We start from the raw sequence: 24,884 nt of genomic DNA, 5'->3' as shown, positions 1-24,884 counted from the left end.
TCTATTAAGCCTTTCCAGATCTGCAAGTACAAGGAGTCTCAACTCTGACCATGTCAAGCTTTTCCCTTGCAGGATCACTCAACTGACAAGTTTAATCCTCTTCAAACAATTCCTATAAGGAAGATGAGGATGGTCTATAAGCAGGTTTTTGTACCTCCCTTCCTGCAGAGGTACCTGCAATGCAAGTATTTTTAGCACTTCCAAAGGAGTGTGTTGCCATTTTTCCCCTCTGATGTTTAAGCTAGAAGCTCATGCTAGAAGAGTGGTGCACATTGAACAGAAGGACAGAGCAGCAGAATGTCTTAGTGGTCATCACCTTGCAGCACTGGGTTGCTCAGTTCAAACCCCAACCAGAACACTTAAACCTGTACTGCAGGATGTCAGATTAGGCACTTGAAGAGGTTTTCCAGCATAATGAGTCACCTATTTGGTTGACGTTGCCAACATGAGCTTAGCCATATACATGGAGTTGCCATTGGGGGATGCTGTGTCCTTCAGGGGTACACTCATTAATGATGATTAGGTGGGTCCTTTGGGGGGGTTTAGGGTCTTCTGATGGTAACTTTGTGTTGAACTTGTCCCTAAGGCGTATATCTGTCTGCAGTTGTAGCCTGTGAACCTGCCTTAACCCTTGCCTCTCTTCCAATGCAATGGAAGTTGGGGTGAAGAATATTGATTCTATCCTAAATAATAATTCTACAAGTTGGACATTCTTGTCTGCATTGCAAGAGTTTAAACTGTATCCTTTAAGGGCTAACCTCCTTTGATAGCAATGAGCTGCATTTAGTCCAGCCTCCTGCTTTAAGCCCCGTACACACGTACCGATCGTCGGCCGACACCAGAGTGGCCGATTGTTCGCCAGTCAGTACAGAATTCGGCCGACAGACCGCAGATTTGCAAGACTGGGCATGCTCAGAAAAGAAAAAACACAGGGAAAGTTAACCATTACATGACATCACTTCTGCAGTCGGCTGTAGTCGGCGGACAAAATTCTTGTGCTGTCTTGGCACTTTTCAACAGACACTGACAGACCGGGGACAAAAGACGGCCAATCGTTCGGCCGACGATCGGTACGTGTGTACGGGGCTTTAGAGTAAATGTCTGCCGAATGAAAGAAAACTGCAATTCTAGAGTTAGTGTCTAATTCCAAAGAGGTTTGCTCCTGCAGTTCTGACTGCAGTTCTGTCCAGAAAGCATTGAAGAGAGAAAGAGAGTCCTCATCCAAAAAGGCAGGCAAGAGCTTGAATTCTGGGGGAGAGGTTGCTTACTGGTCTTTTTCAGATTGTGCCACCCATTCCTCCGAGGACCAAGGAATTGGTGCTCAGAGGTGGGTAGAGGTTGTAACCAAGGAATGGTGCTTGGAGGTAGGTAGGAGGTGGAACCAAGAAATGGTGCTCAGAGGTGGGTAGAGGGTAGGGATGGACGAACATTGGCCGGGGCGGTTCGCGAATGTCAGCCGCAAATTTTGTCAAATGTCCACGAACCGCAAGTTCGCAGCGGCCCCCATTGACTTTAATGGGAGGCGAACTTTAAAAACCTTTAGGTCATATTTGCAGCCACAAAAGACTTACTAGCTGTGCACAAACATTCCCACCACATGGACACTTTTATAACAGCAGTATTGCAATTGGAAAAGTTGCCCTAAAATTTTAATTTTTTTTTTACAGCAAAAAAATTTTTTTTTTTTTCATAAATCAGCCAGAACTGACAGCATCCGGTAAATGTCAAATACATACTGTATAGGGTCCATTTACACATCTGCAAAATGGGTCCGCATCCATTCCACAATTTGGCGGAACGTTTACAGACCCATTGATTTTTAATTCCAGTCTGAAAAATTAGGCATTCACAGGATACAGAACTAAGTGTCGGCCAGTATGGGCCCCAAAAATTAGCCCACATGGGTTTACCTGACAGCTAAGAACATAGTATTTGGTGGCTGGAGGTACATTAGGCATTCACAGGATACAGAAGTAAGTGCTGGGCAGTATAGGCCCCATAAATTAGCCCACATAGGTTTACCTGACAGCTAAGAATGTAGTATTTGGTGGCTTGAGGTACATTAAGTATTCACAGGATACAGAAGTAAGTGTCGGCCAGTATAGGCCCCAAAAATGAGTCCACATGGGTTTACCTGACAGCTAAGAATGTAGTATTTGGTGGCTGGAAGTACATTAGGCATTCACAGGATAAAGAAGTAAGTGTCGGCCAGTATAAGCCCCAAAGATTAGCCCACATGGGTTTACCTGACAACTAAGAACGTAGTATTCTGTGGCTGGAGGTACATTAGGCATTCACAGGATACAGAAGTAAGTGTCGGCCAGTATATGCCCCAAAAATTAGCCCACATGGGTTTACCTGACAGCAAAGAATGTTGTATTCTGTGGCTGAAGGTTCATTAGGCATTGACAGAAAAAATAATTGTCGGCCATGAAAGGCCCCAAAAATTAGGCATTCAATGGACATGAAATGCCTTTTATGCCGCTGTATTTAGCGAAGACAAGGACCAGGAATTGTTGTGGGTGGATGGCGGTCTGGCAGATATTTGTGGCCTGTCATGAGGAATTTCAATGAAACATGGTATACTGGTCACGTGTTGAATTCCTCTGCGATCCATGCCTCATTCATTTTTTTAAATTTGAGGTAGTCTACACTGTCATGAGCTAGGCGAGTGTGCTTATCGGTCACGATCCCCCCTGCTGCGCTGAACGTCCTTTCGGACAGGACACTGGACGGGGGGCAAGCCAACAGTTCCTTTGCAAATTGTGCAAACTCTGGCCAGAGGTCAAGCCTGCCCACCCAGTAGTCCAGGGGTTCATCACTCCTCACAGCGTCCACATTGGCCGTTAACCTGATGTAGTCGGACACCTGTCGGTCTAGGCGTTCCCTGATGCGGGATCCGGAGTACAGCTGTCGGGTTGGCTGAAAGAAGGATCTCATATCTGAAGTGACCAAAACATCTTCAAACTGCCCTCTTCTTGCAGGCGCTGTTGGATTGCTACCCACAACTGTCTCTCTCTGTGACTGGAAATTCCTCTGTCAGCGCACGCAAAAGCAGACTGCAGCATTTCTCGCAGCAAGGCCTGGAAGTGCTGCATTCTGACCGCCCTTTGTGATGGTGGTAACATTTCCGCCATTTTTTGTTTGTACCGGGGGTCTAAGTATGTTGCCACCCAGTACTGGTCCTTGCCCTTTATGCTTTTTATACAGGGATCCCCCTTAAAACACTGGAGCATGAAGGCCCCCATTTGCACTAAACTGGAAGCGGTGTGGTGGCCTGGCTCCAGCTCATCATCCAGGATAATGTCATCCTCCTTCTCCTCCCCCATCCACAGATAACACCAGGGATCCCAGAAAGGTTTAAAGCATGCTCTTCTTGCTCCTCCTCATTCGCCCCAGCACCATCCTCCTCTGACTCTTCTTCAGACTCCTGTTGACTTGTCTCAGATGGAGTAGCACCCCCTGGGAATTCATCCAACATTGCAACTTCCTCATCTTCCTGTTCCTGCTCCTCGACGGCTTGATCAATGACACGATTCAATGCACGCTCCAGAAAGAAGGCGTAAGGTACGATGTCACTGATGGTGCCCTTGCCATGACTTACCAGTTTGGTGATCTCATCGAATGGCCGCAAAAGTCTGCATGCGTCCCGCATGAGCAGGCACTGGCGAGGTGAAAAAAACCCAAGCTCCCCAGAACCTGTCCTGCCGCAGAGTTCGTACAGGTAGTTGTTAACTGCGCGTTTCTGCTGGAGCAGCCTATCAAGCATATGCAACGTTGAGTTCCATCGCGTCGGGCAGTCACAAATAAGACGCCTGATGGGCAGGTTGTGTCGCCGCTGAATGTCAGCAAGGCGAGCCATGGCTGTGTAAGACCTTCTGAAATGGTCCGAGATTTTCCTGGCCTGCTGCAAGACGTCCTGGACCCCAGGGTATTTGGCAACGAATCGCTGCACGACCAAGTTCAGGACGTGTGCCATGCATGGCACGTGTGTTATTTTGCCCTGTTTCAGCGCGCTCAGCAGATTGGCACCGTTGTTGCACACCAATTTACCAACTGTCAAATTCAGCAGTGTCAGCCACTGATCTGCCTGTGAACGCAAAGCGGAAAGGAGTGCAGGACCAGTGTGGCTCTTGGGTTCCAGGCACAACAGACGCAGCACAGCATGGCAAAGTCTCGCCTGGCATGTGGAATAGGTTCTGGGGATCTTGGACGGCGCAGCGGAAGAGACGGTAGCAGCAGAAAAGAAGGAGTCAGCCAAGGAGGAGAGGGAGGATGGAGGAGGAGGAGAAGAAGAGGAAGGCCTGCATGCAATCCGTGGCACTACAACCAAATCTACAAGGGTTACATGCTTGACAGCCGTAAGAAGGTTTACCAAGTGGGCAGTAAAAGTGATATAATTTCCCTGCCCGTGTTTGCTAGACCATGTGTCTGTGGTCAGATGTATCTTGGCACCAACACTGTGTGCCAGAGATATATTCACTTGCCGCTGAACATGGCCATACAGCTCTGGAATGCCCTTCTGCGAAAAATATTGCCTGGGACCTTCCATTGTGGCGTTCAAATGGCCACAAATTTACGAAAGGCCTCCGAGTCCACCAGTTGATATGGCAGGCTATCAGTTCCCACAAGCCAGCAGTCAAACGTTGGGCAAGAGGGTTATCCAGCGTCATAATTTTTTTTCCGCTCCAACATTTGGGCCACAGAAGCCTGCCTTTTTCCAGAACAACGTGACGACGGCATCATGGAAGGTGGAGTGGAGGACAATTGTGAGGAGAAGGAGAAGAGGCTGGATGGTGAGAGCCTGGAGTGTGGCCTTGTGGGTTCTGACGGTGTTGCCACTCAACCAAGTCTGGTGCGTCCTTTGACGTACTCTAACGCACCTTCTGAAACTTCACACTTTGGCTCTGGCCTACTGCTCCTGCCCTACCCCTACCACCCCTGCGTAAGGGCCTGCCTCTTCCTCTGCCTGTCATTTTTTAAATGACCCTCTGACAAAAGTCTCTAGAGAATCGCAGTATATCTGGAAAAAGGTATATAACACCCCCGCTTCAATCTGTGGTATTGGAGGGCCACAGGTTTATCACACCAGTTCTACAAATAATTGGCCAGTAACTGTTGTCACTGTGTGTGGCACAGTTAACAGCAAAAGAGGCCAAATTTTTGCAGGACTACAATACACTCTTAGAAAAGTATACTGTTAAATAACACCCCACTTCAATATGTGGTATTGGGGGGGCACTGGTTTATCACACCAGTTGTTCAAAAAATTGGCCAGGGAGTTTGGCACTGTGTAACACAGCAAAAGAGGCAATATTGTTGCAGGACACAAATACACTTATGAAAGTAAACTCAGATAACACCCCGCTTCAATCTGTGGTATTGGGGGGCCACAGGTTTATCACACCAGTTCTACAAATAATTGGCCAGTAACTGTTGTAACTGTGTGTAGCACAGTTAACACAGCAAAAGAGGCCACATTTGTTCAGGACTACAATACACTCTTAGAAAAGTATACTGTTCAATAACACCCCACTTCAATATGTGGTATTGGAGGCAACTGGTCTATCACACCAGTTATAATACATTAAAAGTGCTTTTGTCACTGTTTGTAGTATTGCTGAAGCAACGCTCACCACATCAGTCACAATGCTGCACAGTGCACACTACAAATCCACCCCTATATAGTGCACTGCACACCTAAACCAAATAGTAGCCCTTAAAATTACTTTTGTGGACCTTAACAGAGCCATTTGTGTCACTGACGATCTGTCCCTGGTGCACACAGCAAACCTCTCCCTACACTGAAAAGAGACTGTAGACCTATACCAAATACCAGCTCTGAAAAGTACTTTTGTGGATCTTAACAGAGCTATTTGTGTCACTGGCAATATGTTCCTGATGCACTCGCCAACCTCTCCCTACGCTGACAAAAAGCAGAATGTGAAATGGCGGCCAGCTCTGATCTATTTATAAGGTAGGGGGCATGTCCATGTGCTGAAATGTTTCAATTGGCTGTCCCGTTCCACCTGACGGCTGTGTCATGGGTCAAAGTTCTCCTCAATGTAAACTAATATGGCCGCCGCGAACAACGCCATGTGTTCGCAAAATTGGGGGGCTGCAAACAAGCAAATTTTGCCGCAAACTGACCTCTGGGCGAACCGCAAGGCCATCCCTAGTAGAGGGTGGAACCAAGGAATGGTACTGGGAGGTGGGCAGAGAGTGGAACCAAGCAATGGTGCTCGGAGGTGGGTAGAGGGTGGAACCAAGGAATGGGGCTCAGAGGTGGAACTAAGGAATTGTGCTCGGAGGTGGGTAGGGGGGTTGAACCAAGGAATGGTGCTCGGAGGTAGGTAGGAGGTGGATTCAAGGTATGGTACTGGGAGGTGGTTAGAGGGTGGAACCAAGAAATGGTACTGGGAGGTGGGTAGAGGGTGGAACCAAGGAATGGTGCTCGGAGGTGGAACCAAGGAATGGTGCTCGAAGGTAGGTAGGAGGTGGAACCAAGAAATGGTGCTCGGAGGTGGGTAGAGGGTGGAACCAGGGAATGGTACTGGGAGGTGGGTAGAGAGTGGAAACAAGGAATGTTGCTCTGAGGTGGGTAGAGGGTGGAACCAAGGAATGGTGCTCGGAGGTGGAACCAAGGAATGGTGCTCGGAGGTGGGTAGGGGTGTTGAACCAAAGAATGGTGCTCGGAGGTAGGTAGGGGGTGGAACCAAGGAATGATGCTCACAGGTGGGTAGAGGCAGAGAAAGGGGGGAGTTCCTGCACCTATTCTCTGAGAAAACAAGCCCTGATAATGAGCCACCTATTTGTTTGTTGTGGTCTTCATGAGCTTAGCCATATGAGTTGTCATTGGAGGATGTGTGAGGTCAACCAGGAAATAAACACCAAACTGTTAATCCGAGCATGCAGCCTGCCTGGCCAGCAAAGGGGGGGATGAGCGTGTGATGGTATTAGGCAGTAATATACTCCCCCCCTCCCCCCTGCTCCTAAACCCACTACGAGAGGTTTCTCTGGGCTGCAGTTCCTCTGAGCACCACAAGATGCTGATCTCACCTCTACCCAGGCAGGAAGTCTCTATAGAAGACAGGAAGTGATGTCGGGTATTAATAGGAAGTTCAGGGTGAGAGGTGAGTAAGGAGGAAATAGAGCGGAGACGTTGCTGGAAGAGGCAGCAGAGGAGGTAATAAGATCTTATTTTCTATTTACACCCAGTAACCCCCCCCCCCCCCCGCCGTCATGTCCGTCCTCTTCCTCCATAGTCACTGTGATGTCTTTTATCTCCAGCAGATGATGATACACACATATATAGTGTGGAAACCTAGATTAACCCCTTCAGGGTCAGAACATTCCTCCTCTTACATATATAATTTTATCCTTACCTGTCTAGACAGAAAACTGTATAGATCGAATGACAGAACGAATGAGGATGAAGGAGGACCAGAGTCACATGACTGAGAAGATACTAAACCTCACCCTGGAGATCATCTACCTGCTGACCGGAGAGGTGAGGAGGATTCTGGGAGGTCACATGACATCACTCTTATCTCTATTAATAAAACACAGACCTGACTAGTGATGTCCAGTTCATGAACGAATTGTTCTTTTGAATTGATTCTTTTCAGTGAACTGGATGACTTGGTTCTTCTTCCTGAACGACTCGGTATAAAAACAGTTCAGTATTCACTGAAGGAGAGCTGGTCTGGGCTGATGGTAATATGATCCTAGAGTGAGGAGCTCAGCTCCTTCCTCTAACCAATCAGCAGCTCCCAGGCCAGCACATTGAAGAACTGGCCAGAAACAAGCTTGTATTGAACCGTTCAGGGGGAAGAGTCGAATCATTTCACTGAGTAGTTCAGTACACCAGTTACTGAGTCAAAAGAATCGAAACATACGAGTCGTCTCTGTGAACTCAGTACACTAAAAGAACCGTTCATCACCAGCACATACAGCTGTATACATGAAAAACAGGTTTCTGTTCATGTGAACTGCATTCTGATGGACCAACTTCACAGTTAACATTGCCAGCCATCAGATTTGTCCAGTTTTTACAGTGCATGCATAGCAATAAAAGTATAATTTTATTACTGTGGCCGAAGAACCCACACAGTAGTAAAATCTGATCGTTATTCCTGTGCATGCGCTGTAAAAACTGGACAAATCTGATAGCTGGCAATGTTAACTGTGAAGTTGGCTCATCAGAATGCAGTTCACATGCACAGAAACCTGCTTTTCATGTATACAGCTGTCACCTGAAGTCTGGAACGTGATAATGCTGGCTAATCTGAAAAAGTGTATTGTGTCTGACATACCGTAGGCTCCAGACAGCTCTGAGTAGCCAAGAAGGAGTTAAATCAAAGAAAACATCCCCAGAGAGCTGCCAAACGTATGAGTCACTCTTCTGATTCAGCTCATTTGAATAGAGTTCAGTCGGAGCTTCAGTTCACTTGCTTGTCAGTAGACTCAGCAAGTGAACCGAAGATTCGATTCAATGAATCGCTTCATTTCAGTGAGTGACTCGAAATGAACCGATTCACTTCAAAGAGTCGAACTTCCCATCACTAGACCTGACCGGAGAGGTGAGGAGGATTCTGGGATTCTAACATGATATTCCTATTGGTTCTCCAATACAGAGATTTTCTCTTCTGAAGTCAGGTGATCATATGACCATCACAGTGCCTCCATGTGACTCCCTAAAACCTGAGAGACACAACATGCAGAAGATTCTAGAAGTCACCAAGAAGATGATGGAGCTGCTGACAGGAGAGGTGAGCGGTGCTGGGAATTCTGGGACATTATCCAGTAAGAGACAAGGGATGTGTCTGGATGGTGACTGTATCATTGTGTGTGTCAGGTTCCTATAAGGTGTCAGGATGTCACTGTCTATTTCTCCATGGAGGAGTGGGAGTATTTAGAAGGACACAAGGATCTCTACAAGGACGTCATGATGGAGAATCAGCCGCCCCTCACATCACCGGGTAAGAGGAGACTTTATTGTAAAGGAGAGAGCAGTACGGAGGCTCCACCTAGATCCCCCATCATCTGAAGAACACATAGAAACAATGTATTCAGTCAGTGTGTGTCAGGGATGGGCTCCTGCTACTTAACGAGCAGCTCTTTTCTTTCAGAGCTCAGAAGTTGCTTAGCTGTCGTTAATTACCAGCCGCTCGTTACCACAGTGACTCACCTGGTTACCATTACCTGCCTCATTAGTCCAGCCTACAGCCAGCCCCATTTTGCTATTTAAGTAGCTTTGCTCATTTCCTCCTTGCCCTTGCGTGGTCTATGCTCTCCAGTGTGTTCCTGTGTATGACTTGCCGTGGCTGACGTCTCTTCCCATACCTGTTCCTGATTTGTTTTGCCTGACTACGCTGACTTATGGTTTCCTGATCCTTGCTCCTCTGATTTCCTGTTCTGGCATCCAAACCCCGGCTTCTGTTTTTGACTACGTTCCTGAACTGTTATTTTTGCTATTTACTTAACCACTTTAGCCCCGCTCACATTGAGGCTACTGTGGCAAAGTGCCGCGTTCCCGTCCAGCGACGTAGGCCTACGTCGGGCGGGTTCACGGCTCCCAGAGCGCGCTCCCACGCGCCGCGGGTCCCGATTCCGATCGGATTCGGTAGGGAACCGATCAATCACCAGATACTGACCAATGATTTTTGGTCAGTGTCTGGCGATCGGTCCCCACCAATGGCAATCTGTCCCCTGTCTGTGTAATGTAAACACAGACAGGGGAAGTGATGTCACTGTCCCTCCTGGAGTCCTTTCGGTTCCAGGAGAGAGACAGAGACACACCAAAAACGTGAGTTTCCACCAACACTACACTGACACACCTCACATAGGCACATTTAACCCCTTCATCACCTCTGATCACCCCCTGATCACCCCCAAAACCCCTCACAGTGAACACTATATACAGTGGTATACAGATATTTTACTGATCACTGTATAAGTGTCACTTGTGAGCGTAGTTTGCGCTTGCGCTAGGCCCAAATAGGGTTAGGGCACCCGCCACCTATCCCCTAATAAAGTTTTAACCCCTTGATCAGCCCCAGTTAACCCCTTCACTACCTATTACTATTGTGCACTAAATACAGTATATAGGTAAATACTGATCACTGTATTTAGTGTCACTAGTGACCCTAATTTGCGCTTGCGCTAAGCCCATATAGGGTTAGGGCACCCGCCACCTATCCCGTAATAAACTTTTAACCCCTTGATCTTCCCCAGTTAACCCCTTCACTTTCTATAACACAGTGCACTAATATAAACAGTAAATCAGATAACTACTGATCACTGTATTTAGTGCCACTTGTGACCCTAATTTGCGCTTGCGCTAAGCCGGAATAGGTTTAGGCCACCCGCCATCTATCCCTTATAAAGGTTTAACCCCTTGATCTCCCGCAGTTAACCGCTTCACTCCCTATCACACAGTGAACTAATATATACAGTATATCAGATAACTACTGATCACTGTATTTAGTGTCACTTGTGATCCTAATTTGCGCTTGCGCTAGGCCCAAACAGGTTTAGGCCACCCGCCATCTATCCTCTATAAAGGTTTAACCCCTTGATCTCCCCCAGTTTAACCCCTTCACTTCCCTGTCACAGTGTTCACTATATACAGTGATTACCGATCACTGTATTAGCGTCACGGGTGACACAACTTAGGCTAGCTAGTTAGCGTCAGGGTCCCACTACACCACCGTTACTTAGCGTCAGTTAGTCAAGTACACTAACACACACACACCACCGTTACTAGTATAGTGTTTGAACAGATCAATATCTGATCTGATCAGAACTATACTAGCGTCCTCATAATTTAGTGTTCCCCAAACGCAGTGTTTGCACGATCAGCACTGATTCCTGCTAGCACCTGCGTTTAGCCCCCTTGCCCAGACCACCTTACCCAGGCAAGTGTAGTAATCAATAGATTACTGACACTTCCAAAAAACACATCACACAAAACCGCTGCATTAGCAGAGTCAGGCCTGATCTCTGTTAGCACTAGCAGTTTTTTTTTTGTAGCGACCAAATAGTCCTCGACAACCAGGTGCTTTTATTACCTAGCAGTCGCATCACTGTACGGGTAAATTTAGCTACCAAAATGACAAAACGTTCGTTCAGTGATGATGCTATATACAGTATAATGACCATGTCAAGTGAGAGCGATGGGGAAGCCTCACTGGCAGAATCAGGGTCAATATACGAACCAGATGATGGCAGCGGCTCCCTGACAGATAGCTCCGACAGAGGGGTCCCTGCTAGGGTCAGGCGTACCCGACCCCATTCTGGAGTTGTTGACTTGCAAGAACCGGGGGTTTCTCGTATGCAGCAGAGTGCCAGTACTAGTGTCGCTCACACTTCTCATGAACTGGCAAGCACGAGCGGCCTAGTACACCCTGGACCTTCAACCAGCACTGCAGTATCACCTGGTGACGTGGCGAGTCACCTGAGTGCAGTTGAAGCTGGTGCGGTGGCTAGCACGAGTAGTGGCCCGCAGCCACCGCGTATCCGAAGACAGGCCCGTAGAGCCCATAGTGTCCTCCCTGAAGCGCTGGCATATCCTAATTGGCAGCCCACAGATTCCACAGCGCCAGTACTTCCCCCATTCACCGCCCAACCCGGAATCCAAGTGGAAACAGCTGGTTTTAATCCCATAAACTTTTTTGAGCTGTTTTTCACTGAAGATCTTTACAGATCTATTGTGGACCAATCAAATTTGTATGCTCAACAATTTATCGCCGCCAACCCAAATTCACCCCTTGCCAGACCATTTGCCTGGAATCCTATTACGATTCAGGAGTTTAAAACCTATCTGGGCCTTTCCCTCAACACGGGCATTACAAGAAAGAATGAATTGCGGTTATATTGGTCCACTGACCCAATTCATCAAATGCACGTGTTCTCTGCTGCTATGTCCAGGGCTCGATACGAACAAATATTTTGGTTCATGCATTTCAACGACAATAAACTCTGTCGTCCTCGGGGAGACCCTGAATATGATCGGCTCCACAAAATTCGGCCCCTCGTAGACCACTTCAATCAGCGGTTCGCAGCCTTGTTTACCCCCCAACAAGATGTCTGCGTTGACGAGTCCCTGATTAAGTTTACTGGCCGTCTTGCTATCAAACAGTACCTCCCCAGCAAGCGTGCCAGATACGGGGTCAAGTTGTATAAGCTTTGTGACAGGGCCACAGGCTATACAGTTAATTTCCGTGTCTACGAGGGAAAAGACAGCACTGTGGAGCCCCCCGACTGCCCAGGCTACATAGGGAGCAGCGGCAAGATAGTTTGGGACTTGGTGTCACCCTTATTCGGAAAGGGGTACCACTTGTACGTGGACAATTTCTATTCAAGCGTGCCACTTTTTAGACACCTCTTTCAATTGCAAATTGGCGCTTGTGGCACCGTGCGATCTAATCGCCGGGGCTTCCCCCAACGGCTAGTAAATGCCCCACTGAGCTCGGGGGAGAGAGCCTGCTTGAGGTGCGAGGAATTGCTTGCAGTGAAGTGGAGGGACAAACGAAACGTTTACGTGCTGTCCTCCATTCACCCAGACACGGCAGTCCAAATTTCTACGGTCACTGGTGTTGTTGAGAAGCCCCTCTGTGTCCACGACTATAACCGTAAAATGGGAGGGGTGGACTTCAACGACCAGATGATGGGACCGTACCTAATTGCCCGTAAGGCCAGACGCTGGTACAAAAAAGTGTCTGTATACCTATTTCAGTTGGCTGTTTACAACGCTTTTTTGTTATACAAAGCGTCTGTCGGAACATTATCCTTCTTTCAATTCCAAGAAGAGATAATCAGAGCCCTTCTGTATCCAGCTGGTGCTCCTGCCCCAATTCACCAACCAGATGCAGTGAGCCGGCTGCATGAGAGGCATTTTCCGAAATTCCTCCCGAGTACCCGTACCCAACGATACCCCCAAAAAAGATGCCGTGTCTGCAGCAAGCGCGGATTTAGGCGTGACACCCGGAATTATTGTCCCGACTGTCCTGACCAACCTGGTCTTTGCCACGGTGACTGTTTCCGTCGCTACCACACACTAGTGGATTATTAGCGTAGGGTACAGCACGGCACAGTTTAGGGCACATTTACACAGGGTCTCAAAAGATGTTCGATGGTTATCGTCATTTTGAGAGACCCGAACCTGGAACCTGGAACTCGACGTTTGAAGAAAAAAAAAAAAAACATAAAAGCAAAAAATAGTTGTCGTCTCAGTCATTTTTTATGTTCTTCTGCACTTCCTATGTACTTTTAATGTACTTTGTTTGTTTTTTCATTCTTTTGTGACCTGTTTCTCTTGCAGGTACTCGTCGGCTACCACGGCATTTATTTTATATATTCTGACACAAACAGCGTTTGCGCTCAGCATATATGGATACCTTTGCTGATAGCAGCTGTGGTGATTTTCTGATTTCAGCACTGCAGTTAAAATCTTATTTTGGTATACAAACCCCCCCCCCCCCCTCCTGCAGCCTTCCGCTGCCTTCCACGTTTTTTCTCGGGCTCTCCTGTCCCACCGGTTAACCCGAGAGTGCAGCCGGTGGTTCAATTATCTAACCATAGAGCTGATTGGAGATGAGAATGGCTCCAATCATCTCTATGGCCTAAGATGCCGGAGGCTACGAGCATTTCATGACTTCTGTTTCGCCAGAAATAAACAGCGCCATTGGGAAATTGGGAAAGTATTTTATCACACCAATTTTGGTATGGTCAGATGCGTTAAGGTCAGAGGAAAGATCTAGAGTCTAAAAGACCCCAATTTTTTTTAAAAAGAGTACCTGTCACTACAGATTGCTATCATAGGGGAAATTTAAATTCACCGTGATAACAATAAAAATTATTAAAGAAAAAAAAAATGAAAGAAAAGGTGTCAAAATAACATAAGAAAGCAAATTAAAAAAAAAAAAAAATCAAGCCCCCCCTGTCCCCCCGTGCTTGCGCGCAAATGCGCGCACAAGCGTTGGTCTAGTGTCATATGTAAACCGCAATTTCAGCATGCATGTGAGGTATCGCCGCGAACGCCAGGTCGGGGGCAGTAATTCTTGCGGTAGACCTCCTCTGTAAGTCCAAAGTGGTAACCTGTAAAGACTTTTAAAGGCTTTTAAAACCGTACGTAGTTTGTTGCCGCGGCACGGGCGTGCGCAATTTTTAAAGTATGTCATGTTAGGTGTCTATGAACTCGGCATAAGATCATCTTTTAAATTTTACCAAACAATTTGGAATTATATAGTGTATTTCTGCATTAAATATAAAAAAAGTGTTTTTTTACGCAAAAATTGCGTTTGGAAAATGTGTGCGCAAATACCGTGTAACAAAAAAAATTGCAACATCCACCATTTTGTTCTGTAGGGCCTCTGCTTTAAAAAAATATATAATGTTTGGGGGTTCAAAGTAATTTTCTCGTGAAAAAAAAATATTTTTTCATGTAAACAAAAACTCACAGAAAAGGCTTGGTTTTCAAGTGGTTAGAAGAGTGGGTGATGTGTTGCTAAAATTGAGCATAAAATGCCAGGACTGTTCAAACACCCCCCAAATGACCCCTTTTTGGAAAGTAGACACCCAAAGCTATTTTCTGAGAGGCATATTGAGTCCATGGAGTATTTTATATTTTGCCCTAAGTTTCAGGAATATGACAATTTGTTTTTTTTTTTTACACAAAGTTGTCAGTAAATGATATAATGCTCACACATGCCATGGGTATATGTGAAATGACACCCCAAAATACATTCTGCTGCTTCTCCTGAGTACAAGGATACCCCATGTGTGAGACTTTTTTGCAGTCTAGCCGCGTACAGGACCCGGAAAACCACTCCCCACCTTCAGGCTTTCTAAGGGCGTAAATTGTTGATCTCACTCCTTACTACCTATCACACTTTTGAAGGCCATGAAATGCCAAAATGGCACAAAACCCCGCCAAATGACCCCATTTTGCAAAGTAGACACTCCAAGCTATTAGATGAGAGGCATGATGAGTCCATGGAATATTTTATATTTTGCCACAAGTTTCAGGAAAATTATTTTTTTTTTTTTTTACACAAAGTTGTCAGTAAATGATATAATGCTCACACATGCCATGGGTATATGTGAAATTACACCTCAAAATACATTCTGCTGCTTCTCCTGAGTACAAGGATACCCCATGTGTGAGACTTTTTTGCAATCTAGCCGCGTACAGGACCCGGAAAACCACTCCCCACCTTCAGGCTTTCTAAGGGCGTAAATTGTTGATCTCACTCCTTACTACCTATCACACTTTTGAAGGCCATGAAATGCCAAGATGGCACAAAACCCCCCCAAATGACCCCATTTTGCAAAGTAGACACTCCAATCTATTTGCTGAGAGGCATGGTGAGTATTTTGCATCTCTCATTTTTTTTGGAAAATGAAGAAAAAACAGGAAAATGCATTTTTTTCCTCTTTTTTTCAATTTCCAAAACTTTGTGACAAAAAGTGAGATCTGCAAAACACTCAACATGCCTCTCTGCAAATAGCTTAGGGTGTCTACTTTCCGAAAAGGGGTCATTTGGGGGGGGGGGGGGTTGTGCTGTCTTGGCATTTCATGGCCTCCGAAACTGTGATAGGTAGTCAGGAGTGAAATCAACAATTTACGCCCTTGGAAAGCCTGAAAGTGGGGGTTGGCTTTCGAGGACCTGTACTCGGCTAGACTGCAAAAAAGTCTCACACATGTGGTATCCCTGTACTCAGGAGAAGCAGCAGAATGTATTTTGGGGTGTCATTTCACATATACCCATGGCACGTGTGAGCAATATATCATTTAGTGACAACTTTGTGTAAAAAAACAAAAAAAAAATAATAATAATATATTTCCCGGAACTTGTGGCAAAATATAAAATATTCCATGGACTCACCATGCCTCTCAGCAAATAGCTTGGGGTGTCTACTTTGCAAAATGGGGTCATTTGGGGGTGGTTTTGTGCTATCTTGAAATTTCAGGGCCTCCGAAACTGTGATGGGTAGTCAGGAGTGAAATCAACAATTTACGCCATTAGAAAACCTAAAGATGGAGATTCATTTTCGGGGTCCCGTACACAGCTAGGCTCCCAAAAAGTCTCACACATGGGGTATCCCCATACTCAGGAGAAGCGGCAGAATGTATTTTGGGGTGTCATTCCACATATACCCATGTCATGTGTGAGAAATTTATCTTTTAGTGACAACTTTGTGTTAAAAAAAAATAATAATAATAAATTGTAATTTTCCCAAAACTTGTGGCAAAATATAAAATATTCCATGGACTCACCATGCCTCTCAGCAAATAGCTCGGGGTGTCTACTTTGCAAAATGGGGTCATTTGGGGGGTTTTGTGCTATCTTGAAATTTCAGGGCCTCCGAAACTGTGATGGGTAGTGAGGAGTAAAATCAAAAATTTACGCCATTAGAAAACCTAAAGATGGAGATTGATTTTCAGGGTCCCGTACACAGCTAGGCTCCCAAAAAGTCTCACATATGTGGTATCCCTGTACTCAGGAGAAGCAGCAGAATATATTTTGGATTGTAATTACACATATACCCATGGCATTTATCTTTTAGTGACAACTTTGTGTTAAAAAAAAAAAAAATTTTTTTTTTTTAGTCATTTTTCAAACACCTGTGACAAAAAAATGAAATATTCAATGAGCTCAACATGCCTCTCAGAACATTCCTTAGGATGTCTACTTTCCAAAAAGTGGTAATTTGGGGGGGTCTTGTACTGCCCTGCCATTTTAGCACTTCATGAATTGAGATGGGCAGTCAGAAATTAAAGCTGCGTAAAATTTCAGTATTTACACCATAGTTTGTAGACGCTATAACTTTTGCGCAAACCAATAAAAATACGCTCATTGAATTTTTTTTTGTCAAAGACATGTAGCTAAATATATTTTGGCCAAAAAAAATGACATGAATTGAGTATATTGGATATTTTTTAAAAGACAAAGTTGAAAATGTCATTTTTTTGCAAAATTTTCGCTCTTTTTTTATTAATATCGCAAAAAATAAAAAGCGCAGAGGTGATCAAATACCACCAAAAGAAAGCTCTGTTTGTGGGAAAAAAAGGACGTAAATTTTGTTTGGGTACCACATTGCATGACCGCACAATTGTCAGTTAAAGTCGCACAGTGCCGAAGCACAAAAAGTGGTCTGGATGGAAGACAGCAAAATCCTCCGGTGGTAAAGTGGTTAAAGGTGTGATTTTAACTGCACTTTCTGTTGAAGCACTTAGTACCACTGCAGCCTCATGCCTCCCCACTTACCATTGAGGCTTTTGATGGGAGACCTCTACAGCTTGCCCATGTGACCTATGAAACCACTCCGTTGACCATGGCTGTAGGGGCTCTTCACCATGAGATAATTCAAATTCCTAGTGATTTCCTTACCTCATTACCCAGTTGTCATTGGTTATCCTTGGTTACAGAGGCCCAATCCCTCTTTTAATTGCCATAATGCTGAGGTTTTGTCATGGTTCCCACAATGCACTAATCTTTTTAGAAAGTGATTAAGATCATGTGCACGTCTTCAGTCTCTTTATTGCCAGAAGAGTACCATGAATTCTGTGATGTCTTTGACAAAGGTCAGGCCGCTATTTTGGCACATTGGCCTCATGAGTGCACAGTTGACCTTCAACCCTGGTGCCATTCCTCCTCGTGGCCGGGTTTACCTGCTGTCTGTCTCAGAGGAGAAGGCAATGGAGAATTATGCTGCGATTTAACTATCTCAGGGGTTCATTCGCAAATCCTCTTCTCCTTCCAGTGCCGGCTTTTTCTTTGTGGAAAAAAAAAAAAGAGTGGCGAACTGAGTCTCTGTATCGATTATAGGCGTCTCATTTGCATTACTGTTAAAAATACTTATCTGATCCCATTGATAACGGAATTATTTGACTGCCTCAAGGGAACAAAGGTCTTCACTATGTTCGATTTGCGAGGGGCATACAATCTTGTGAGGATTAATGAGGGCCGCAAATGGAAATTTAATACTAGGACCGGACACTACGAATACCTCATAATGCCCTGTGGTCTCTGCAACGCTCCTGCAGTTTTCCAGGACTTTATTAACGATGTCCTCTGAGATATGCTGCCATAATGTGTGGTAATTTACCTGGGTGATATTCTCATATATTCTAAATCCCTACAGAACCACCACACAGAAGTCGCTCTCGTGTGCTAAAGAGGTTGAGAGAAAGCAACCTCTATTGCAAGTTGTAAAAGTGCGAGTTCCATGAACAGGTTCAATTTTTGGGTTATGTCATTTGTGCTGCCAGGTTTTCGATGGACCCAGAGAAGCCATCTGCAGTCCTAAAGTGGCTTTGGCCTATAGGTCTACGTCTTCTACAACATTTTCTTGGCTTTGCCAATTATTTTCAGAAATTTATGAGTAATTTCTCTTTTCTGGTCAAACCCCTGACTGATACTGTATGACCAGAAAAGAGGGTGACCGTAGTCACATTAGCTAATTTGTATGTACCAAATATAAAACAAGATGGATTCCTTGGTAGAGTGATGAACATATTAAATGAGTTTAGAGAAGGACAACTTATAATAGGAGGAGATTTGAATATTCCCCTGATCCCAGCAGAGGATACATCACGGGGAATATCTTCAATCCCCGTAAGGGTACAAAAAAAGTTCTCCAAAATATTACAAGAAGGTCAATTAATAGACGCATGGCGTCTTAAACACCCAGGAGAAAGAGATTACTCATTTTATTCCCCCCTACATCAACAATATTCCCGTTTAGATTATTTTTTAATCCCTCATAGTCAATTACATGCTATAAAAGACATAAAGATGGGGGTAGTGACTTGGTCCGACCACGCCCCAATTACAATAACTTATGAGCTACCAAATAAAAGAGAAAGGAGAGAAACAACCTGGAGACTGAACGAAAGTCTTCTACAGGACCAAGAGACTATGGCAGAGGTTGAATCAGAGATTGAATTTTTTTTCCGGACTAACATTACAGAAGATACAGACCCAGGTATAATATGGGAAACCCATAAAGCAGTCATACGAGGGATATTAATCAAACACGGGTCTAGGATCAAAAAACAATGAAATAAACAATTAAATTATCTACTCCAATCCCTATACATAGCAGAAGCAAAACATAAGCACGCGCCGACAACAGAGGGCAAGGAGGAACTCCTAAGAATAAGAAAGGAAATTAATGAACTTTTAACCTATAAGGCTAAAGCAACAATTCAGAAAACTAAAAAGAATATCTATGAATCAGGTGATAAATGCGGAAGGTTATTGGCAAGATCACTTTAACATAAGATTTGGCCAAACTTAGAGCAGGCACAATGCGAGATTTTACTGAAAAGAGCCCCATGGTGCTATAAGAATTTACCAGCAGTAATTAAGAACCACCCAACCATAGGAAATACGTTAAAAACTTGTGTGAAAATATTCCAACAAGAAAAACTTATACGAGAAAATTCTATTCTGTATCCAGTATTAGGGAACCCCCACTTTGAAATAGGATGTCAGGACAAGAAATTCAAGATATTAGCAGAGAAAGGAATATTCCAGATATCAGATTTTGTCTCAGAGACAGGATGGGTAACTATGGAGGAATTAACAGATGCCTCTGGCGATTTTTGTTTAGATTTTTGGAGATCAATTCAATTACGTCACTTTTTAGGGACATTGCAGGTACCATCTCAGGAGGATAAAACTGTTTCACCATTTGAAAAATTATGTATCCAGAAGGGGATTCTGGAACATGCAATATCTAAATTATACTCCTTGATAATGTTACCAGTAGAAAGGCGCAAATTACCGTTTCTGAAGGAATGGGAGAGGGAAATGGGCATCACATTCTCAACAGAACAAGAAAATCAAATAATACGGTCAGTATTTTCAACCTCAATGTGCGTTAAAATTCAAGAACTAAATTACAAGATCTTTACCAGATGGTATTATACCCCAGTTAAATTAAACAAAATTTCTGTATCAAATACTCACCGCTGTTGGAGATGTGGGACAGAGAAAGGGACAATGTTTCACATATTCTGGACATGTTCGAAACTAGAGGGGTTTTGGGAACAGATTTGGAGGATAACACAGAAGATTATGAAAGATAACTTCCCCAAAGAACCGTCCCTCTTCCTGCTACACGCCCCTAGTAAACCGGTGCAAAACTATAGGAACTCGATTATGCCCCATCTAGTAAATGCAGCAAAGTTATGTATATCCCTCAGATGGAGAGATATCGAGCCTCCTAACATAAACATGTGGGCGAGGAAAGTGGATGAGATAAGCAATTTGGAGAAATTAGTATTATACTCGCGTCAACAAAATGATAAATATGAGGAGAAATGGAAACAATGGAAAAATTATACCAAATCAGAGGAAGGTCAACCGGAACTTATAGAACAAGAAACAGTTCAGTAGTTTGTAGAAAATAGATAAACAAAAACAATAGAAGGAGAGGGGAGGGGAGGAGGAGAGGGGAAGAAGAGAAAAAAAAAATTTTTTTTATTATTATCAATATTATTTTTTTTTTTTTTTTAAAAAAAAAAAAAAAAAAAAGAAAAGAGGGCAACCCACAGAATTGGTCCCGGAATCCATTAAAGCCTTTGAATCCTTCAAAGCCACTTTTGCTGCAGTTCCAGTGCTGGAACATCCTGATCCCATGTTACCCGTCATTCTTGAAGTCGGTGCATCTGAGAGTGGAGTAGGAGCTTTCCTGTCTCAACCTCCTACCCCTGAGAGTTCTATCCATCCTTGTGGCTACTTTTCTAAAAAATTGTCTATAGCAGAATGAAATTCTGAAACTGGGGACAGAGAATTATTAGCCATAATTTTAACTTTTAACATAATTTTAAAATTTTGACTGACCATAAGAAGCTTTCATTCTTGTCTGAGGCTAGACGTTTATCTCCTGGAAGGGCTCAGTGGGACCTTTTTCTGTCAAGCTTCAATTACATAGTCTCATTCTTACCTGATACAAAGAATATAAGAGCAGATGCCTTATTGCCGCAGTTTTCCTCCTCTTCCAAAATGGAGTCTGTTCCCACTCCTGTGATACCTTCGGACTGCATTTTGGCTATTTTTTTTCTAGTCTCACTTCACCTTTGGGTGAGAGAATGATGCCCTCTCAGATCCATTCTCCTCCTGGAAAACCTCATGACTGCTTTCTTGTCCCCGAGAATCTCCGCATCATTTTCCTCCAGACCTACCATTCACCTAAGACAGCTGGGCACCCAGGAAAAAATCAACAAAATATGGACATATTGTTGAGACCTAAGGCCTATGTCTCAACAATGCTGGTGGCCTAGTCTCCATGCTCATGAAACCAGCTTTGTAGCCCCTTGTCCTGTGTGTGCTCAGAATAAAACACCACAACACGTTCCAGTGGGCCTCCTTCAACCCATACCCAGAGGCGAGAGGCCTTGGACCCACTTGTCTATTGATTTTATTGTGGATTTACCCAACTCCCATAGCAACACAGTTTATTCATATGGTGGTTGACCGTTTTTCAAAAATGGCACATTGCATTCCACTAAAGAAGTTGCCTGTGTCCAAGGAACTGGCATCAATTTTCACTGGAGAGTTCTTTCAGTTACATGGGTTACCTAAAGTTATCATCTCAGACAGGGGTAGCCAGATGGTGTCACGCAAGTTTTGGTGAGCCTTTTGTGCACAGTTGGGAGTTCAGCTTTCTTTCTCTGCATATCACCCACAGTCCAATGGGGTCACAGAATGGGCCGACCAAGCCTGGGAGCAGTTCTTACGTTGCTATATTTCTGGCCACCATATCTTCTGGTGGGACCTGTTACCTTGGGTAGAGTTTACTCACAATAGCACCATCAATGCTGCCTCCTGATTATCTCAGTTTATGGTGAACTATGAGTTCCTGCCATCCATGTTGCCTGATACATCTGTTCCGCAAGTCATTTCTGCGTTAGAGCAACATCTTCAGGAACTCTGTTCCACTTGGGTGCAGGTCCAAGAATCTTTGCAACACTCCAGGGAGAGGTACAAACCATGCTGGCCGCTGATGCCTACCTTCACCCTCCTACCAAGTGGGGGAGAGGGTCTGGCTGTCTTCCCATTACCTCTGATTCTGTGTTCCCTCATTAAAACTGGCACCTCAGAACACTTAACTCCACCGACCCCTCCAGTGGATTTCTTCGGAATTCCCAGCCCCAAGACGACCTACGCACCATTAATGGTTGCCCCCTGTGCCCGGACACAGCGTGTTCTCCTCTGGGGGTGTCCGGATATGTGGGGGGAGCCACCACTGCCCTTGAAGGTGCCTTGTTCGTTGCACACCCAACCGAGGTGGAGGTTGCAATTGGTTCATGTTTATGTGTTCTCCCCATGCTCCTGCACCAAGGGAATGGGGAACAATATTATCCTCACCTCCTTGAACGGTTTACAATGTCTATTGTACGATGATCTTGTACATTCCTACACTTCACTGTATGATTGAGTTGTGGTTTGTTCACTCACCCTATTTTCTGTGCATATTATTGCTGTTTCTCCTGTTTTTTCTTTTCGATGATCTTTGTATTGCTTTGTATTGCTTAAAAGTGATGTTCACTTCTTATGTCATTCCATTTTAACACAATAAAATGTTTTGGAAAAAAAAAAAAAAAAACTGGCACCTTGGTATATTGGGCCTTTCCACATACTTTATAAGGTTAACATGGTGGCCTACTGATTAGATCTTCCAACGTTCGTATTTACAACGTATTCCATGTTTCCTTACGTGTTATTGCTATACCACCTCAGTACCATGCCTTTGCCTGCTTAAGGTTGACAACCATTGGAATATGAGATACAATCTATCATTGACTCCCGTAGGTTTAGTGGACACATACGCTATCTAGTTCACAGAGGGGTTACGGTCCAGGGGAACGCTCTTGGGTTTCATCCTTGGACGTAAATGCTCCTGCCCTGTTCTAGGCTTTCTATATACATTTTCCCCTCAAGTCTGGTGCTCCCCCAAGGGGGGGGGGATTGTTGGGGAAGAAGGTACTGTCAGGGCTGGGCTCCTGATAGTTAGCCAGCTGCTCTTTTCTTTCAGTGTTTAGAAGCTGCTTGGCTGTCGGGTAACTACCAGCCGCTTGTTACCACAATGACTCACCTGATTACTATTTCCTGCCTCATTAGTCCAGCCTACAGCCACCCCCTTTTTTGCTTTTGAAGCAGCTGAGCTCATTTCCTCCTTGCCCTTGCTTGGTCTATGATCTCCAGTGTGTTTCTGTGTGTTACTTGCCCGGGCTGACTTCTCTTCCTATTCCTGATTTTTGCTTCCGACTCTGTTGACTTCTGGTTTCTTGACCCTGGCTCCTCTGATTACCTGCTCTGGCATCCAAGTCCTGGCTTCTGTTTTTGACTGAATTCCTGAACTGTTATTTTTTTCTATGTCATTAAAGGTGTGTTTTTTTTTTTTTAACTGTACTTTCTGTCTTCGCCTGGTTTATGGTCCCCGACAGTGTGTGTGTGTGTTTCCTACAGATGGATCCAGTAATGGAAACCCACCAGAGAGATGTCCCCGTCCTCTGTATTCCTGGGATTCCACACAAGAAGGTCACACCATCCCTCACCATCATCAGGTAGATGAGAAACAATCACTGATAGTATCATTAGGATCTGTACATTATCTGCATTGTTACCATTGATGTCATTTTTATTATATATTCAGAGTGGAAACCTGAGAGATTCTAAAGTTGAGGTTAAAGACGAAATAAAAGAGGAGGATGATGAGGATGGGGTCATAGAGGAAGTACACAAAGATCTGTACCAGGACACCATGGTGGAGTCATCCAGCTACAGAAACCCACCAGAGAGATGCCCCCGTCCTCTGTATTCCCAGGATTCCACACAGGAAGGTCACACCGTCCCTCACCATCATCAGGTAGATGATTGCTTATAAATCATACCTACCAATAATTTTCAATCGTGTTTTTTTACAATGAATATTTTATTATATCTTTCAGAATGAAAACTCCAAGAATAATATTGTTGTAAAAGAAGAGTATAAAGAGGAGGATGAAGAGTATCGAGTGATGGAGCAGGTTTCAGAAGGACACAACAATATGATGGAGCCACCTAATACCAGAAACCCACCAGAGAGATGTCCCCGTCCTCTGTATTCCCGGGATTCCACACAGGAAGGTCACACCATCCCTCAATGCTACAAGGTTGGTGGGATGGAGTATCTAGAACATGGATTTGTGGAGGGGATGTGTGTGTTTTTTATGTAAGCTTATATCTTCCAGATATTCTCTCTTATTTTCTTGGTTTAGAGTGGAGATCCAATCGATATAGAATTTGAGGTTAAAGCAGAAGAAGAAGAGATGTATGTGAGGGATGAACAGCAGTCTATGGAGGAGGATGGAATAACGGGGACATTTATAGAGGAGGACACTCCTACAGAGATCAGCACAGGTGGGTCCTTAACACTAAATCCATTCCTCCACCCATACTGCTCACTGATTGGTCCAGAGTAGGACGGGGACTGGGTGATATCAGCCTGTAATCCCCTGGTCACTTTCCTGAGCCGTGTTCCCCGTCCTGTATTCCTGTATTTCTCTCGGATAATGTTCCTTCTCTGTGCTGCAGACACAATTTATGTCTCTAGACTGGATTTATGGATATTCTGGGGTTCAGCTGGCAGTAAAATGTTGATGTTCACCATAGACGTTGCTCAGCCTAGACCCCTGGGCTATGAACCTTGGGTCTTCTGCCCCATGCCCAGGTCTACCAAGATCTCTGACAGAACAATTCTCCCGGGGTTACTTGCTCTGTTATTTGCTGGCTGTGCGGGGTGGAGGGATATGTCTGTATAGTCTCACACCCAAGTCACTGAGTTCCTTTCATTTTATTGAGCCGTGTATATTCTATCTATACAAT

The 24,884-nt window shown here is 44.7% G+C and overlaps 2 protein-coding genes across 2 annotated transcripts in view; both read left to right on the top strand.

Annotated features, from left to right (window-relative positions):
* LOC309550242 (uncharacterized protein) overlaps positions 1–118 on the top strand; it is a gene marked incomplete at both ends in the record, with an annotated part of 302,087 nt that extends 301,969 nt beyond the window's left edge. Inside the window, one exon of the mRNA XM_082250653.1 lies at positions 73–118. Coding sequence (XP_082106779.1) covers positions 73–118 — 46 coding nt within the window. The remainder of the gene's footprint in view (positions 1–72) is intronic.
* A 7,263-nt stretch (positions 119–7,381) lies between these two features.
* The window catches only part of LOC309550241 (uncharacterized protein), a gene marked incomplete at its 3' end in the record, with an annotated part of 240,442 nt that continues 222,939 nt past the window's right edge, over positions 7,382–24,884 (top strand). Inside the window, exons 1-3 of the mRNA XM_082250652.1 lie at positions 7,382–7,510; positions 8,637–8,771; positions 8,858–8,981. Coding sequence (XP_082106778.1) covers positions 7,415–7,510; positions 8,637–8,771; positions 8,858–8,981 — 355 coding nt within the window. The 5' untranslated portion in view covers positions 7,382–7,414. The remainder of the gene's footprint in view (positions 7,511–8,636; positions 8,772–8,857; positions 8,982–24,884) is intronic.

Source organism: Pelophylax lessonae, assembly GCF_965119305.1.
Source record: "Pelophylax lessonae genome assembly, chromosome: 3".
In the NCBI taxonomy this organism is placed as follows: domain Eukaryota; kingdom Metazoa; phylum Chordata; class Amphibia; order Anura; family Ranidae; genus Pelophylax; species Pelophylax lessonae.
Note: the sequence above shows the minus strand (reverse complement) of the source record. Positions and strands in the feature narration are given on the sequence as shown.